General features: G+C 39.3%; 2 protein-coding genes across 6 annotated transcripts in view; one reads left to right on the top strand and one right to left on the bottom strand.

The window, feature by feature from the left end:
- Positions 1-10,331, top strand: part of AK5 (adenylate kinase 5) — a 244,602-nt gene extending 234,271 nt beyond the window's left edge. Inside the window, exon 14 of the mRNA XM_007111492.2 lies at positions 8,979-10,331. Within this exon, the coding sequence (XP_007111554.1) occupies positions 8,979-9,047 (69 nt within the window). The 3' untranslated portion in view covers positions 9,048-10,331. The remainder of the gene's footprint in view (positions 1-8,978) is intronic.
- Positions 10,332-14,613: 4,282 nt separating this feature from the next.
- Positions 14,614-19,414, bottom strand: part of ZZZ3 (zinc finger ZZ-type containing 3) — a 112,415-nt gene continuing 107,614 nt past the window's right edge. For all 5 annotated transcript variants that reach the window (XM_007111489.4, XM_024119617.3, XM_028489245.2 and 2 more), the window contains 3 exons: positions 18,870-19,004; positions 16,214-16,314; positions 14,614-15,900 (listed from right to left, as the gene is read on the bottom strand). In XM_007111489.4, coding sequence (XP_007111551.1) covers positions 15,756-15,900; positions 16,214-16,314; positions 18,870-19,004 — 381 coding nt within the window. In that variant the 3' untranslated portion in view covers positions 14,614-15,755. The remainder of the gene's footprint in view (positions 15,901-16,213; positions 16,315-18,869; positions 19,005-19,414) is intronic.

Genomic DNA, 19,414 nt, shown 5'->3' with positions numbered 1-19,414 from the left:
TATATGTGTTAGCGTACAGTATTTGTTTTTCTCTTTCTGCCTTACTTCACTCTGTATGACAGTCTCTAGGTGCATCCACCTCACTACAAATAACTCAATTTCGTTTCTTTCTATGGCGGAGTAATATTCCATTGTATATATGTGCCACATCTTCTTTATCCATTCATCTGTCTATGAATACTTAGGTTGCTTCCGTGTCCTGGCTATTGTAAATAGAGCTGCAATGAACATTGTAGTACATGACTCTTTTTGAATTATGGTTTTCTCAGGGTATATGTCCCAGCCAACTGTTTTACAGTTCATAAATTCATAGAACTAAAGAGTAGAAAAAACGTGCAATTCCCAAGGTGGTGTAACTACTTTCCTAATTTGCAATCTGTTCTGCTGATGGCTGGGCAGAAATACTATCTCTGACTGCTCTACTTTTCATTCCAGAAGTCAGGTGAAACCTCAGAAATTTAATCATATTTCCTGTTCACTTGCCTTTAGTTTATTTAAAAAATCTTTTGTATATTGATCAGGATATCACTTACTGCACGATTTTATATCAAGTCTCAGACCAAAAGTGATAAATTCTTCAAGTCAGAAGCAAATCCACTCACTTGGTTTTCAATTAAATTAAATATATTAAAACCTCATACATTCTGACTCCGCTGATTCAGAATTGGAGATCCTTTGGGAAAAGATCATGAAGCTTACTTTTACTCTTCATGGGAAAAGAGGGTTGCTGTAAATTAATATTATCACATTGATTACGGGGTGAAAACTTACCATATGTGGGAGGACACCTTATTTTTGAGTTTGCACAATTGCTGAGGAAGTTCTCTTCACACTGTACAGTTAGTATGCTAATTACACAGGATTCTTATCTGTTTGTTCATCAAGGACTAAACATTAGCACCTTTTGAGCTCATTTAAATTTGCTAAAGTTGTAAGCACCGAGAATATTTCCTGTAGCTTAGAAAGCACTTAGGAAGTTGGTTCTTTTCCATTTCCTATGAGTTCCACAGTTACATATGAAAATATAAAAGCCACTTGTTGTTCTCTTAAAATATTCCCCATGTGGGAATTAGATGAGATTCAGGAAATGATCAGGTCATCTCTGAAGAACTGAAGGAGAAATCTGGAGAGCAGATAGAGGGCTTTGATCCCACTCAGTTCAGTTGGGCTCTCTTTTGCTCCATAAAAATCCAGTCTATACCTCCCCTCCCCACCCCACCCCCACACAGAGCTTCTATAAGAAAAAAGATGTTATCTCATGGCCTCTCAATTTTTGTTCTCAGAATTCTGCTTCTTGGGCCTAATGAGGGTCTCAGATTAACTTCATATATAACTTCATATATTTCCCGCTCCCCCAAGTCAAAGGCTGCTTTTTCCATCTAGAAAGTCTGATTATTTGATTCTGTCTTGAAATCTCCTCACGTCCTTGGGCTCCACAGAGGCACACACCACAGCACGTGACTCTGGATGGCAATGAGCAGCTTTCTTTTATTTAATTAGATAAATAAAGGCCTGGATTTAAGCCACAAAGCAAAATAGAGAGGGAGGTTTTGGATGGAAATAGAAGCGGGAGATGGCCCAGCTAAAGCTCCGGGGCATGACTCACTCCTTCACCCCAGCTTGCAGCTCCCCCCAAACATCAGCCTTGGCCTGACTGACAAGACCCCTGGGCAAAGCCTTCTGCCTCCCAGTCCCAGCCGTCAGGAAGTATCAAGTGTCCCCCTTCAGATGCTTGTGCTCATTAGCCCTTGTTTCTGAAACCAATTTGCCCAGCTTTTATAAGAGAGAATCCGTATCTTTCTATAAAATCCAGATAGTGGGTCAGAAAATGGGCTCCAAGAGTGTGTTTCTGCTCCTACAATAGCCTGTTTCTGTGAGGAAAGGGAAGAAGGAATGGGAAAGTGAAGGTACATTTTTTTTAAATTGAAATATAGTTGATTTACGATGTTGTGCTAGTTTCAGGTGTACAGCAAAGTAATTGTTATACATACCTATTTATATTCATTTTTTAGATTCTTTTCCATTATAGGTTATTACAAGATATTGAGTATAGTTCCCTGTGCTATACAGCAGGTCCTTGTTGGTTATCTATTTTATTTTTTTCATTTTAAAAAATATTTATTTATTTATTGGCTGCTTTGGGTCTTAGTTGCAGCACGCGGGCTCTTCATTGCGGTGCATGGGCTTCTCTCTAGTTGTGGCACACACGCTCTCTAGTTGTGACGCCTGGGCTCAGTAGTTGCAGCATGAGGGCTTAGGTGCCCCACGGCATGTGGGATCTTAGTTCCCCGACCAGGGATCGAACCGGGGTCCCCTGCATTGCGAGATGGATTCTTAACCACTGGACCACCAGTGAAGTCCCTGGTTATCTACTTTACATAAGGTAGTGTGTATATTTTAATCCCAAACTCCTAATTTATCCCTCCCCCATGCCTTTCCCCTTTGGTACCCATAAATTTATTTTCTATGAGTCTATTTCTGTTTTGTAGATAAGTTTATTTGCATCATTTTTTTAGATTCCACATATAAGCGATATCATATATTTGTTTCTCTTTCTGACTTACTTCACTTAGTATGATAATCTCTAGGTCCATCCATGTTGCTGCAAATGGCATTATTTCACTCTTCTTAATGGTTGAGTAATATTCCATTGTATATATGTACCACATCTTCTTTATCTATTCATCTGTCAATGGACACTTAGGTTGCTTCCATGTCTTGACTATTGTAAATAATGCTGCTGTGAACATTGGGGTGCATGTATCTTTTCAAGTTATAGTTTTCTCCAAATATATGCCAGGAGTGGGATCACTGGATATCTAGAGGATACTTTCTAGATACCTATCTAGAGCCAATCTCTGAGGAAACAAATGCTGAGTAATGGCCTTGTCCTCACAGAGCTGGCCATGCAGATATTCGGGATAGTGGTGGCTTATATCTGGCCAAGAAGTGAAAAGTTGAACATCGCAATGAATTGCAACCAGTTGAAGATGTTGAAAGAGCCATTAGTTCATTACGATGATAAGCAGGGAGAGGTAACAATGGAAAGAAAGGTTGTTGTAATGAACAAATGTGTTTTCGTCAAGTCTAGAAGAAATTCTAGATAACAGTAAACCAGATTATGTGAATGTGACACTAGCATTACATTGAACGAACAGGTTATCAGTCAAAAAAATGGAGAAAAATAGAGAGGATGTAATCAGTGTTCTTTTAAAAGAATTTTTTTGTACTAATAATTTATCAGTGTTAAAAGACATGATGATTATTAGATACGCGATAAGAATGTGGGAAATACAGGCGTGGGTTTCCTTTGGAAGGACGACAAATTTAGAAACGCATATAAGGTTAAGAGTGTGGGGTAGTATTGGTTAGAGAAGAATGGGTTGGAGGAGGGAAACGAATCAGGGTTAGTTAGTAAAATAGGGGACATGTTAAGTCAGTTAAATGCAAGTAACTAGAGTTCAACAAGAAATTATGGAGAGGGGACTTCCCTGGTGGTCCAACGGTTAAGAATCCACCTGCCAATGTAGGGAACTCAGGTTCCATCCCTGGTTGGGGAACTAAGATCCCACATGCCGCAGGGCAACTAAGCCCACACACCACAACTACTGAGCCTGTGCACCACAACTAGAGAGCCCGTGTGCCACAGCTACAGAGCCCATGTGCTCTGCAGCCAGAGCGCCACAACTGGAGAACCCATGCGCCACATGTGCAACTACTACCCGTCGCAACTACTGAGCCTGTGCACTCTGGAGCCCATGGGCCACAACTAGAGAGAAGCCCACGCATCTCATGGAAGAGCCTGTGTGCCACAATGAAAGATCCCGCGTGCCGTAACTAAGACCCGATGCAGCCAAAAATAATAAATAAATAAATATTTTTTTAAAAAAATTATGGAGAATAGATAAATAAAGAGGAAGCTGAAAAATACTGGCCACCTTGTAAGGACCAGAGAGGTCCCAGAACTAGCTGGGGTTTGTCCAAATGAAGCAGAGGCTGTAACCAAGCTGAAAGTCCCAGGCGTCCCTGGATTAGGTAATTATATTATAATGAGAATACTTGCATGCACATGAAGTAGAAGGTGACTTGGGGTCAATCCATAGTCTAAATAGCTTCCTCTTCTGGAGAAGATCTGGAGTGAATTTTGGGAAGTGTTTCTGCCAAGGACAAAGCATTGGACACCAGGACAGAGAACTTATAAGATGTACCGAAGGGTTGTAGTGAGTCTTTGTGCAGCTGATGCATCTGCCACTGATACGATCATGGATCGTGTAAATAATAAGCCTAGTGCTTGTGGATTTACCTCTTCTCACCCACCCTCTCTGAGAGGGGGCAGGAAATTGAGTTCACAGCCTCTTCCTCTCTTCCCTCCTCCTAGGATTTGAAAAGGTGAGGTCAGGTGACTGCCTAGCAGGGCAGTGGGCAGTGGCAGAGGACAGAGTGTGGATGAGCCTGAAAAACGTTAGGCTAAGTGAAAGATACCAGTCACAAAAGGCTGAATATAGTGTGATGCCATTTATATAAAATGTGCAGAACGGGAAAATCTATGGAGATGCAAGCTCATCCCAACCTATTCTTTTAGCCTCCTCCCCTTCTTCTCCCCGCAACCGAGCTGTTTTTGCTGTATCCTCAAGGAATGATCCACTGTTCCCTGAAAAATTCAGGTGCTTTCAGACCTCTATCTGTTCTCTCCATAGGGAAGGCTCTCATTCTTCTTTATATATTACCTTCAAATACATCTCTATTCCTCTAGACTCAGCCTACGTGGCAACACCAAACTAAGCTGAATAATCCTAGTAAATTGATGCCTACCAGTAGGAACCTCATCCGCATTAAAACGTGAACTGAGATTTGGAATAGCATTGCATACCAGAGCTGGAACCAAACCTGGAAGTTATCAAGTCCTAGTTCAGTCTTTTCATATACTAGAGGGGGAAGCTGAGACTCCAGGAGGATCAGTGGCCAGTCCTGGTCCTGAAGTTCACCAAGGACAATACCAGGTATCATCTCTCCTAATACAGTGCTCTTTGCTGTATACTTCAAACTTTCTTTCCTTTCAATTAAATATTTATCAAACATTTTTTTTTTTTTTTTTTTTTTTTTTTTTTTTGCGGTACGCGGGCCTCTCACTGTCGTGGCCTCTCCCGTTGCGGAGCACAGGCTCCGGACGCGCAGGCTCAGCGGCCATGGCTCACGGGCCCAGCCGCTCCGCGGCATGTGGGATCTTCCCGCACCGGGGCACGAACCCGTGTGCCCTGCATCGGCAGGCGGACTCTCAACCTCTGCGCCACCAGGGACGCCCTATCAAACATTTTTAATGTTCCTGTTTGATTATGTCAACCTATTCCTTAAAAACCATTACTCCCCATTATTCTTATATAATAGTCTATTAGCCTCTTTAGAGTCAATCTCTTTTTATTATTCCAGCTTCACTCCTTGCTACTCCCACTAAATTCAACCATCCAGCTATTTTGAACTGGTGGATGTAATATACAAGGACTTTGGAGTCAGAGACCTGGGTTTGAACCAGGTGTCTGACACTTGCTTAGCTGTATGACCTTGGGAAATTTAATTGATCTTTCAGGACCTGAGTTTCATCATCTGTGAAATGCGGATAACAATACCTGTCTCCTAAGATCATTGTTAGAATTACCTGTTTGTTTAAAAGCACTTGTGCTAGGGAGGAGGGGAGGATGGAGCAGGGGTTGGAGGAAGGGAGCAAGTGAGAGGAGAGGGAATGAGAGAGGAGCAGAAAAGGGAGGGTGTGATAGAGCGAGGGAGCCCAGGAGGGAGTGAGGGAGTGAGCCAAGCAGGGATGGAGGGATGGACAGGATTAAGAGAGGGCAGGAGGGAGGGGAGAAAAGGAAGGGAGAAAGTAAAGCAAGGGTGGAAGTGAAAAAAAATAACACATGCTTCATTAGTAGTAAAGTGTATTATTTTTAATGATGATGACGACGACAACTTTCCTCAGGAAGCTTCCTGCCCTCCCAAGATTGTGTAAAGTATCCCTTCATCCAGAGCTCCTGTGCTTACCTGACAACAGTGTGAATTCCTGTTGTTTGTCTCTACCCTTGAGCTGTGAGCTCCTTGAGAGCAGGACCATTGTGTCCATTTCGCCGTGGTTTCTCCAGCATGTAATATATTGTTGGCACCCAGAAGATGTTTGTTGGTTGAAAGGGAAAGGAAGAAGAGGTAAAGCAACAAGCAAGGTGCTATGAGGGACAGAAAACAGCAAAGTCCCTGCCCCCCAGATGGAGAGCCGCCGGCCAGGGAGACAAACCAACTGCGGGTTGCTCTTTAACCCTCCTGTAAGGATCAAGTATGATACGTTTATGGGGAAGAGGGGGAGAAGCTGAAAAAATGTTTTTAGGTTTTATTTTTTCCTTGTTGTGAGATACAGCATACATACAGGAATGCATAAAAGTTATATGTAAAATCTGAAGAATTATAAAATGAACACCGTGTAGTCACCATGCAGGTCAAGAAACAGCGGACAATCACAGAAGTTCTGCCACATGTCTCTCCCTCCCAATCAAATCTCCCTTCTTCTCCCCAGGAAGTAACCACCATCCTGACTTTTATGATAATTATATCCCTGGTTCACTGTGGTTTTATCATCTGTGTATGGATCCTTAATCGATATAATTTAGCTTTGCTCATTTTTGAACTTCATATAAATTGAATCGTACTGAATGCATATTTTTTCAACTTCTTTCCCTCAACCTTGTGAGATTAATCCATGTTGCTGGATGTAGCTGTAGTCTGTTTGTTTGTTTCCATTACTATAGTATTCCATTATATGACTATGCCACAATTTATTTAACCATCTACTGCTGATGGACATTTGCAATTTTTCCGGTTTGGGACTACTACAAAAAATGCTTCTACAAACATCGCTTCTACAAACATCGTTATTATCTATTTTCTAGTATATTTAAACGTGTACTTTTTAAAAATCTGGCTGTGCCGGGTCTTAGTTGTGGCACACGGGATCTTTGTTGTGGTGTGCAAACTCTTAGTTGCGGCATGTGGGATCTAGTTCCCTGACCAGGATTGAACCCAGGCCCCCTTGCATTGGAAGCGTGGAGTCTTACCCACTGGACCACCAGGGAAGTCCCTAAATGTGTACTTTTTTTTTTTTTCTTTTTTTCCTTTTGAGCATTCATTCTACCTCTGGAATCCCAGGGGTTGTGAAATCAAAACTCGTTTGCACAAAGAAGGTAGACAGAAACTGAAGCAATCATCTAGAGTTTCTCAAAGTGTGGTCCGAGATGACCCACGTCAACATCATCTGTAGAACTTGTTAAATTCGCGGATTAGAAGGCCCAGCCCAAACTCACCAAATGAGAACCTCTGGAGGTGAAGTATGAAAAAGCTGCATTTTAGCAAGCTCACAACCCCGCCCCTTCCATGAGTCTCATTCGGATCACCAGGCCTCTACCTTCTCTGGATGCTACATGTGCGGTGGGACAAATCTCAGTGGTTGGCACAATGTTAGGAAATTTTGAGAGGAGGGGGTGGTAGTGCCTTCATGCCCAGGAAATCAGCTCCCTCCTACTTCCTCTGTTGTTGGTTCCTTGCCCTGGCATATCAACAATCTCCAAGAGGGCTCTGCCCTTAGCAGTTAGCACACCTGCAAGTTGAGTTCTCAACTTTTGCTTTCTCTCCACACCCGTCCTTCTCATCCCCCAACCTCTGCCCTATTCCTACCCTGCTCCAAACACTCCAGAACACTCAGAAGTCTCCTTTTAACTAACTCAAAGCCTTTGCGTGACCTTTAACAATACTTTATCTACCTCAATAAGCACCTAGCTCTTGCTGTTGTTGTTAGACGGGCTGTAGGTTCACAGCAAAATTGAGCACAAAGTAGAGTTCTCATATTCCCCGTGTCCCAAAACACACACAACCTCTCCCACTATCAACATCCCACACAGAGTTCGCCGGTGGCCTAGCGGTTAGGATTCCGAGCTTTCACTGCAGGGGGCCTGGGTTCAATCCCTGGTCGGGGAACAGAGATCCTGTAAGCTGCGCGGTGTGGCCAAAAAAACCCCCCCAAAACAAAAATATCCCACACAGGAGTAGCACATTCGTTATAACTGATGAACCTACATCAACACATCATTACCACTCAAAGTTGATAGTTTACATTAGGGTTCACTCTTGGCGTTGCACGTTCTATGGGTTTTGACAAATGTATAGCCACACGTATCCACCATTATAATATCACACAGAATAGCTTCACTACCATAAAAATCCTGCGTTCCACCTACTCATTCCTCTCTCCCCCCAGCTCTCGATCTTTTTTACTGTCTCCACAGTTTTGCCATTTTTCCATTACGTCATATTGTATGCAGCCTTTTGAGATTGGCTTCTTTCATTTAGTAATATGCATTTAAGTTTCCTCCAAGTCTTTTCATGGCTTGATAGCTCATTTCTTTTGAGCACTAAATAATATCCCATTGTTTGGATGTACCACAGTTTATCTATCCACTCACCTAAGGATATCTCGGTTGCTTCCAAGTTTTGGCAATCATGAATAAAGCTCCTATAAACATGTGTGCAGGCTTCTGTGTGGACATACGTTTTCCACTCCTTTGGGTAAGTACCAGAGCACAAGCTGCTGGATCATATGCTAAGAATGTTTAATTTGTAAGAAACTGGCAAACTCTTTTCCCAAGTGACTGGACCCTTTTGCGTTCCCATCAGCAAAGAATGAGAGTTCCTGTTGCTCCACATCCTCACCAGTATTTGATAATGTATTTTAGATTTTGCCCATTCTAATAGGTGTGTAGTCATGTCTTGTTTTTTTAATTAGGCACCTAGTTTTTAAACAACTACTCTTTTCTCTGTGATTTTGGAGTCTGTTTTAAAATTTTGCACAGCAACTTATAAGCAGGTGATCTTTTTATTACTAAAAGTGGCCTTATTTACAAACATTTCTTAAGACTAACTTTCTCTTTCTTTCCTCGTTAACATAGATAAATGCAGAGGGGACGCCAGAGGAAGTTTTTCTTCAACTCTGCACAGCTATTGACTCTATTTTCTGAAGGCAAAAATGCATGTATGTTAAGGAGAGTGGAGACAGAGAAAAATATTAAAAGTTCATCCCTTAACACTGTATGTTTCCATGTAAACCTTTTGTATGCCCCCCGCCCCTCAATCCTGACATTGCTGTTTGCTTCCCAGCTTGACCTGAGAGGTGTCTGGAAATCATGCATGGTGTATTTGATATTATCCAGCCTTTTCTTCCTAAGTCAGACAGCTGTCTGCACTCACAGCAGCACACTTTTCTATCACCTCTGAGCTAAATTAGTACATGAACAGCAGTGCAGTGCCCATCTGTGTCAGTTGTGCCTTCAGGACTTACTAGAGTCTGATCATTCAGTTCTACTCTCCGCAGATAGGGAGGAGTTAGCATCCCTAACGCCCCATCACATCTTCCTTCCTCTTCTGAAGATCTATCTCTTGTTACCTGCTTAAGGCCCTTAAGATGGGGAGAAGGCCTGGGCCTTCCTCTGGATGCTGTTTCCTCAAGTCTCATCCAGCTCAGAGCTGAAGAGATTGGGCTGACGAGACAACACCAATTGTTCATAAGAAATTTGATTAAATTTTAAAAATGTGATGAGCTTTTTTATATGTGAAATTGTATAGCTTTTCCAAGATAGCAAAACCTAGACTAGTCACCGGTAACATTTCTCTATTCATTTCTATGATACTGGCTACTTGGAATAGTGTCGTATTGGCTAAGTGAACAAATTGGATAAATTATCTAATAACCTAGTCTCTTCTACACCTGGTGGTGCATTTGGGGAATTATACGTTAAAACCAATGACCACACAGAATTTAAAAGCATGCGGTGGTTTGTTATCACATTCACTGGACTAATGTCAACTTATGGCTTTGGTTTTAAATGATTATCTATTTAGTTACCAAGCAAGTAAGAAATATAGTAACAAAACTGATGTGGGTGGAAAGGGCATGTCAGTACACCATGTTTAATAGATCCCAATGCTGTATTTGTTCCATACAGGCCTTTTCCAGGGGTTTGCAAACCTTTTATCCGTATGTAAAATTGTGTTTCCTCAAATCAAACCGGTGAAGTTTGGTTTCTCTTTTGTGCTATCAGTTGCCAAATAAGAGTTTCTTATATATTCTACTGGAATAACTGCATCTTCCATTCAGTCACTAGAAAAGACCATAGTTTCCATTTGCATGATTTTTTTTTCTTCAATGGTTGTGCAGATAAGGATCCATTTCTGGGACAGAACTGTATTTAAAAAATTTTTTTTTCTTGAAATGGATATGTACAAATAAAGTAAATGGAACACAGGATAACTCTTTTTCTATTTATTTGTAACTCACATCATTCTGGAAAGCATTTGAAGCCTATTCCAAACAGAATTAGAAGCAAACACAGTATAAGAGTTGAGATTTATGATATGCTCATATGGTTTTAATTTTGGCCATAGGCCAGTTTTGAGCTATTACAGAAAGAACTTCCAGTGTAATTCGTGATACATGGTATTTCCTTTTACTGTAGCAGTCATTCTTAAACAGAAATGTCAGTGTTTGCTAAAGAAGAAATTCAATTTCTTTGGTTACAATTACGCCTCTATTAACAAAAAGGGGCATGTTCCTACAACTCACACAGTTGTCAAATACTTCATTACTACCCCGAGTTGTAACACTCTCTACAGGGGAGGACAAGGAGTATTTGAGCAAATTAGAAAAAGAGAGTTACAGGATGAAAATTATCAGTTGTGCCAGAAAACACAAAGTGACTCTTTGTAGGAATTAACATTCTTTAAACACACACCACATATTAGTCAACAGCCCATGCCCACCACAGCTTTGACAGACAGCAGGGCAGCAGACAAGCCCAGCCATGGCTTTTATGGCTGCAGTTGGCCACCCTCTTGAAAAAGATCAGCAGGGGTAAATGGCTTTGCCCGGAAGAAGAGTATCTAGAGGTGCAAAGCAAGTCTTCTACAGAACTGTCAAAACAGGTTGACTGACTTGAATGGCTTGATATGACATCACTGAAGTCACTAAAGCAGGAAAGGACCTTAGAGGTCTCTGCCCCTCGAAGAAGACCTTGTCTGTATGTAGAAGACATCAGAACACAGTCCAAACTCCTTTACAATGATATACATTCCAGGCCTCACCTGATCTGGCCCTCTGCCCTCTCTCACCTCAACAACTACGACTCTCCTCTTGCTCATTTGGTTCAAGCTACACTGGCCCTCGTAACGTTGCCTGAACAAGCTAAGCTCTCTACTGGATCAGGGCCCTTGCCCTTGCTATCCTTCTGACTCTTCCTCCAGATTATCCACAATGCTAATTCCCTCACTCCATTTAGGTCTCTGTTCAAATTTACCCTTGTTGTTGAGGTGTTCTTTGATTATTCCCTCTAAATGGCACGCTGGTCCCGATTCGTCCATCATTTTTTTTTCAAGCATTATTTTTCTTCACAGCATTTATGTCTGCGTAAAATTACATAGTATTTTTTATTTACTTGTTTACCGCAGGTCTTCGGCATTAGAATATAAGCTTCAGAAGGGCAAGGCTCTGTATCCTCAGCCCCACACATAGCAGTCATTATGGAGAGCTAACATTTAAATCCTCTGAACCTTAGTTTTCTCATCTGTACCACGGAGGTCACAATAGTAAGCAACCTCATAGAGGTGTTGTGCTGATTAAACAGGTTAATAATACATGTAAATCATTTACTAGTTCCTAGTGCTCAATAAGAGGCAGTTCTTTGTCAACATTTGTTGAGGGTCTCACTTCCACAACTGAGACTAGGACCCAGAATGTCCATGCTAGTTAACATTACATCACTCTAAAAACATGGCAGAAAATGGGGTCCCAGAGAGAACCAAAATCTCAGCCACCCAGGTTTGAACCACATCCTCCAGATAAAATAGGATGTAATGATTCTTTATTCCTCCCAGAGCCCTGTAAAGGAGATCTCCTGAGGCAAACCCTCTAAGGGTCCCAAAGATGCACTCACAGACACACTCAGACACAGGTGGTTTCTCTAACTTCCTAGAGAAAAATGTAACCAAAACATTGGTCCTACTACCAATAAATATTTATTGAGAATCTACTAAGAGCCAGGCCCTAGGGATAAAGATAGACACGGATGGTCTCTGTCCTCATGGAGCTAAATGTGACACCATGCTCAAAAATCCATTTAATCAGCTACTTGAACTGTAGGGGAAAAGTTTTTTTTTTTTTTTTTTTTTCCTGGGATCATATAAACAGAAGCCCATTTTTCTTCAAGATGTGAAAGAAAAACAAACCTTTAGAACCTAAATAGGACATAATCTTGTGTAAAAATCTACTTGTTATCTGGAGGCTTTCAATCTACCCAGTGCACCTAGAATAATGCCCTTCAAACTTTGTTATCCACAGTAAGAAATATAGTTTCTATAGCATGCCACTCTTATGTTTATAACTAACATAGAAATTTGCAAAGTATTTATCCTTAATACATATCATATATTATTTTTTTTAATTTCATAAAAAAAAGGTTCCTCACACCTCAGTAAATTGTTGTGTTCTGCAATTTAATTTAAACAAAAGAGAAAAGGAGAGAAAAATGGACACAGCACACTATTAGGTTAAGTGAGAGGCACCAAACATGCATGGAAACAAATCGTACCTGAGGCAGAAGACCCAAGTCTTCAGTCCCAGCTTTGCCTAAAGCCTCATGACCACATGTCTGCTGTCAAATTAGAATATGTAAATTATGTGTTTTCCTAATTCGTCATGGGGCAGACGATTTCACAGATCGATGGGTTTCCCCATCCACAGATATGCTGCTCTATTCTGAGCTATAAACCTGGACGTGTGCTCACGTTTGTACTCTAGGGTGCATACCGCACCAGAAGAAAAGACAGAAAAGCAACTCCTGCACACCTCCACCTCCACCATCTCTGAGACCCCTGACACAAAGGGAATACTCTTGCTCAGATGCTGACTCTGAAGCAATCTGTCTGGGTTAAAATCTAAGCATCACCACTTTACTAACTATATGACCTTGGGCAAATTATTTAACCTCTCTGGCTAGATTTCCTCACATGAAAACAGGAAAAAAAGGAACCCGCCTCTTAAGGTTGTAAGAATTAAATTCATTACTGTATGCTTGCTTGGCACATAACAAGCACTCTATCAGTGTTTGCTATTATTCTTAGCACACATCACACACCAACCAAAATCCCCTCTGCCTAAAAACATTAAAGCAGTGGTTTTAGGTGTCATTAAAAGTTCCTTCAGTTCTTAGCAAATAACTTGAGCAGAATATTTCAGGAAATACAACTGACCTACTGAATACTACTAAATAAGTGATGCTTTAACAAGTAGGTCTATGTTGTCTTTTACAACCAATGCTTCTATGTAGGAGATGGAAGGCCTACTTGCAAATGAGAGCCCTGTGCATTCCTGCGGTCCTCACATTAAAACAACAACAAAACACATTACCACTACTACTACTCTTTTAAAGCCATGAGGACTATTTGCTTGGAGCTAAAAAATGCAAAATAAACACATCTTTGTTCAAGCAGAAAATAATCCTCTTTGTTACTCAAAATTCTCAAAATCTTTGTCCTTAAAAAATACATTTAAGTGGATTTATTTTGTCTATTCTGCTTATATAAATATTAATTGCATCACTCTTTCAAAGCACACTTCATACTTTATGGGATTTTTGAATGGCTCTGAATGGTTCTCCAAAACTGACTGGTATTACTTCTATGCAAACACAGAAGTTACAGAAGTTACCATCAAGTGCTACTTCAACTTTACTACAAGTTGAAGGTAGATCTCTGGCATATTCACTTGAAGTTTAATAGCCAAATGCCCAGAATGTTAATGATTCCCCTCTTCTTGGCCCAACTAATAATTCCAGAGCAAAAACTCTAACTCAAGTCCATTTCCTTTTCTTCTGATGTGATATATTTTATCAAAATCATCAGTATTCTTTAATCGATATATTACTTTAAAATTCTCATATTTCTATAGTTAAAATTATATTACTTTTCTCAATTAAAAGAATTCAGGGTGTGATTTCAGTACCCTGCAATGTATTGAAGAGGACTGGTAAATAATGTCCCCTTGATTTAAAACTGGAAAAAACAGGAGACTCTAAAAATTGTGTCAGTATACTTAATCCATCTTAGAATATTTATATTTTCTTTTCCAGTAGTCAATAATAATTTCCAGGGAATACAGTGATTTTCAAAAACCACTTATTTAACACATGGGGGGCTTATTTCATCAGAAAGAATGATGGTTTGGTTAAAAGTTTTCAACCTAAGTTTAGTTTTCACATCTGGACATTAATAATTGTCTTTTTCTTTAACCATGGTACATATTCTTTTTTGTTAACCTAGTTTAGTATTTCAGCACACACACTGAGTGAAAACATTACCATCTTTTACAGAGCTTCTCAAGTTTACCTTCTTTTCCATCATATAGTCCTTACTCTTTTTTAAGGGACAGATAGGTAAAGAAAAAAAAAAAAAAACCTTAAAAAAATTGTTTTGGTTTTAATACTAGTAAAAATAAAATCCAAAATCTAACCAAAGGAAGTCACAACAAGCATTCTATAATATAAACAGACAGTATCCACATAGTTTATTTCTCACAGTTCTCCTGACAAATGAACATTATTCAAGAACATACTGTATACACAGATAAGAAGAAACATACAAAATGTTTTAAATGATGCACAACAAAATCCAGCAGTATAAAAGAATGCATGTGAACTCTTGCTCACTGCACAGACTAAATTTAATCACTTGTTTTAAATAGTAATAAAAATACAATCTTTTATGGATCTTGTGCAGACTACAAAAGAGGGAAATTATTACCATATATATGATTTTTCTATTAGGCAGTTTTCTTCAATGAGTTGCACTGACAACTCCAAATACAGAGGCAGAAGGCTGTGTATTTTAAAGGAATTAATGTTGTGAATTAGAGACTTTACACGGTTACTACCACTGGCACTTTTCACCATAGTTTGTACACATCACATGATCATCTTATATAACATTACATTTAAAAAATATATCTGAGTGACAATTTTATAACATTCACACACCATGAGTTGGTTAAGGAAGCAATGCCACAGTTGCCTCCTGTAGTGCTTCACTGTTGGTAATAAGGACAGTTCATTGTGGTTAAAAGAAATTAGACATCAATATGGTTAAGCAGCTCCAATTTACTAAAGGCCATCAGCGACCACCACTGGGACAGTGAGTTCTTTTAAAGTGTATATATCCTAGAAGCAAACACCGTCATTGGTTAAAACTTTGTCTAAGGAAGTCAGTTTCTGTGCTGGAAACTATTTTCACAAAACTGAAAGCTACTAAACTGTTTTAATATAAATACTTTGTCTTCTCATTAGCATATTTATGACCAAGTTCTTTGAAACCTTTGGAATTTACTCTCTCTTTAATATGTGCTCTCATTTCCATCTCACCCATTTAAGATCACCACCTAAAAGGCTTTAAGGTGGTGAGAATTTCACCAGGGAAACCCTTTTGCTCACCAGGAATGTTCAGCTGCTGAACAGTGATCTAGAGCCACAACGGTGCAGAGCTGTTGACGAGAACACTCAGGAAGCTGTCATGCTGTGAGTGTCATTTCAGGGAAAGTAGAGAATCTTTCCAAACTGTGCACATAATTCACAATGATACCATTGCTATGTGTTGAAGAGGACTAGTATATGATGTTCTCTTCCATGTCATCTGTTTGCTGGAAAGTAGTTTGGGTCAAGGTAATTATAACTGGTGCCCTGGGACACACAGTAGTCTCTGTCTAAGAATGTCTCTGATCTATAAACAGGTTCTAGTTGGTGATCTTCCTTGTGAATATCTGTTTCATGAAGGCTGAAAACAAAACACACACACAAAAACACACACAAACACAAACACATCATTACATGGCACTGGATGCATTTTGGTCTACATTTTATCAAACTTCCTCACAGCTCTACCTGTTTAAATCCATTAATCTATCAAAATGTCTAATGGAAAATTACTTGAGATATGGCGTCATTAAAGAAAATTTCTTAATTGTCTAGAACAGCAAAGTTTAACCCATTAAATGTGGTGATTTTCTAAGCAGTTTGGAAATCAAACTCACTAGTGTCTGAGAAGCTCTTGTCAAAATTTAAGACTTACAATGAAGGATAACACTTACCAGTCTGAACAAGAATCACAGAAATCCAAAGACATTTCTGGAGGACAATCCTGGCAGTGCCACCGAACACCCTGGATAGGTTCTATGCCACAGTTATCACACTATTAAAGATTCAGAGAGAAAAAGTATTAAACTATATTGTTCTCAAGCTTTCTTTTTTCCTGCTCGGCAACACATAATGTGCAAATAGACATTCTCTCCTCTCTCCCCATGCACCAGATAGTGGGATAACACAAAAAATGGTTATAAGTTAGGCACAATTTCTAGCAAACTAGCTGAAACTCTATCCATTCAAGATTGAGCTACAGTAGAGATGGGTGAGAGGAACATCATAATATGCTTTAATTTATTTTTTAAAATCTTAAGTAAATCATCTGCAAACTTGGGCATTTGGTTTTTAGTAGCTATTGACTTGAAAGGTACATCAGACCACTGTACTATGACTGGGATTGAGAACCACTGACTTAATACCATAGTTAAAACTATCCAAATATGTTACAGAACTAGTTAAAACAGGCTACCACAGCTAACATAAACCCAAGTGAACACAAAATCCTCTCTGAACTTTCATCTTACTGAGTTACTTTCCAAAGCCTTGAAGGCTCCTAATAACCAATGCCCACCATGAAGAAAAGGCAAATTTCGCTCTTTCTCAGTGTTGTGGCAGTGTGGTAGCCCTCGGTGTGTTCTGCGCAATCTTGGAAATCAAAGTAAATCTCATTTCTAGTTTCTTTGATCATCAGGCCAACTAGAGTGGCTGACAGACTGGCAAACAAGCCACAGCTGGGTCTTACAACAAAATTATGAGAAGTGGAGAGAGTTTCTTCCTGAAAAGACACAGCTGTCAATTAGGAAAATCTCTAAATGGAAAGCAGGACCACTGAAAGATCAAGAAAAGAAAATCATTTAATATAGTCTGGCTAATAGCCACTCCAGAGGATCAGAGGTATAAGAATTTTGTTTTAAATTTATTAAGTCACAGCACATATCAGTATTTTTATGTATACCACTACCAGCAGATCTGTAGTTCATGGTTTCAATTTTACTTCCTCCAATCCCACCAAGTATAGCCAGTTCTAACGTCTAAGGTGTTCTCAAACCTGTCAATCTCTCTATTTCTACAGCCACCAGTCAAGTTCAGGACATTCTTATCTTTTGTCTAAATTAATGAAGAGAATCTCCAACTAGTCTCCCTGCCCTCAGCCTTGCTTTCTTCCTATCCATTCTCCATATAATGCCAGAATGATCTTTTTCCCCCTTCACTTAATATTTTTTCAATTACATAAAAAATATACATGAACAAATTATTATTTAAAGAATTTAACAATACTGTGGTCAGAGATTAAGAGTTATCCACTCTAAACCCACTGCCTTCCTAAGGTTGTATTGTTTAAGAAAATAGAATGATCTTTCCAAAATGCAAATTTCATGTTACTCTGCTTAAAATCCTTCAAAATTTCTCCAACATTTTAGAAGAGTTTAAACTCCTTAGCAAAATTTCCAAGGCAACTAAATAGCCTCTCACTACTCTCCAGTATGCACGCTAGTCACACTCAACTAATTCACTCATTTAACTTCTCTAAATCACTTATGAGATGAAAACAGAATAGGGAAGGATGTGAGTCCATCTTGTTTACGGCTGAATACTTAGCAAAGTGCCTGGAACATAAATGGATATTTCAAAATTTTGTGGCATGAATAAATGTATTTCTACTAGCCTCTCAAAAAACAGCAGAGATAACTGAATCTGAAAGGGGAAAAGAAATTTCTGATCCATGAACAACAGCAACAACAAAAGAAATAGCTCTATGGATGAATGGATAAAGAAAATGTGTTCTCTCTATATATATATTCACACACACACACACACACACACACACACACACACACACCACACACCACACACTGGAATATTATTCAGCCATAAAACAGAAAGAAATCCTGCCATTTGTGACAACATGGATGAAACCTAAGGACATTATGCTAAGTGAAATATATCAGACACAGAAAGACAAATACTATATGATCTCGCTTAAATGTAGAATCCAAAAAAGTTAAATTCACAGAGGCAAAGAATTAGAATGGAGGTTGCTGAGGGTTGCCAGGGGCTGGGGGGCAGGGGGGAGGTAGTGGTGGGCGTGGTGTCATTGGTCAAAGGGCACAAACTTTCAGTTATAAGATGAATAAGTTCTGGAGGTCTAATGTACAACACGGTAATTATAGTTAATAGTATTGCATACTTGAAATTTGCTGAGAGCAGATGTTAAGTGTTCTTATCTCAAAATAAAAGATAACTATGCGAGGTGAATTTTTTTTATATCTTAAATTTTTTGTACACCTTAAATATGTACAGTTTTTATTTGTCAGTTATATCTCAGTAAATTTGGGGTAGGGGAATAGCTAGAAAAAGTTCTCATCTCATATATTACCTCAAAGTATACCTGTATATTTTTCTTCTCTATCTCTACTGAATCGTAAATCTCTTAACACCAGTAACTGTGGCACACTACTTTGTATAAATGAACAGGACAAGAGCTAAACTTACTTTTATCTGTGTGCTTGAAAGTTGTGGAGCTTAAAGCTCCAAAAACCACCTTAAATATATCCTATCAGCCTTTCAAAAATTAAATGAATAGAAAAATTAAGTAGAATTTACCTTGAAGCCCACATGTTGCACAAATCCACTTTCAGCTTGCATTTGCTGAAGTTTCTGTTTTTTTAACTTTTTAAACTGTAATAGTTCCTTATATTCAGGTAAATTCCTATACATAATAGGAATACTTTCTTCATCCTATTGAAAAAAACAAAACACAAAACAAAAATGTTAGTTGCATAATTAAAATGAACTAGTATAAGAAATACTGATAAAGAATATTTTTCTACTGACAAGATATTTTTCACATTTAAGAGACCCTCAACCTTTTAGGGCTCATAGAAAATCAGCGCTGCTATCAGCAATATTTTAGACTAATACTTCTGGAGGGCTTCTTAATGCAATAGTAATACTGAACTGTAGTAGGCATCTTCATAATGCAAGTACCAGGGGAGCAAGGCGTGACTCCCACCTCTGTCATACACTAACGCAGCTTCAACCCCATCCCAACAAGTTCATGGCAACTTAGAAGACTCCTTGTAATCTACTTCTTCCTGATCTGCTCCTCTTCTCCAATCTAACAGATTTTTAAGCTTCCTCAGGTAAAT

This window comes from Physeter macrocephalus, chromosome 4 (assembly GCF_002837175.3).
Source record: "Physeter macrocephalus isolate SW-GA chromosome 4, ASM283717v5, whole genome shotgun sequence".
In the NCBI taxonomy this organism is placed as follows: Eukaryota; Metazoa; Chordata; class Mammalia; order Artiodactyla; family Physeteridae; genus Physeter; species Physeter macrocephalus.
The sequence above is the reverse complement of the archived record's forward strand: the minus strand, read 5'-3'. Positions and strand labels throughout refer to the sequence as shown.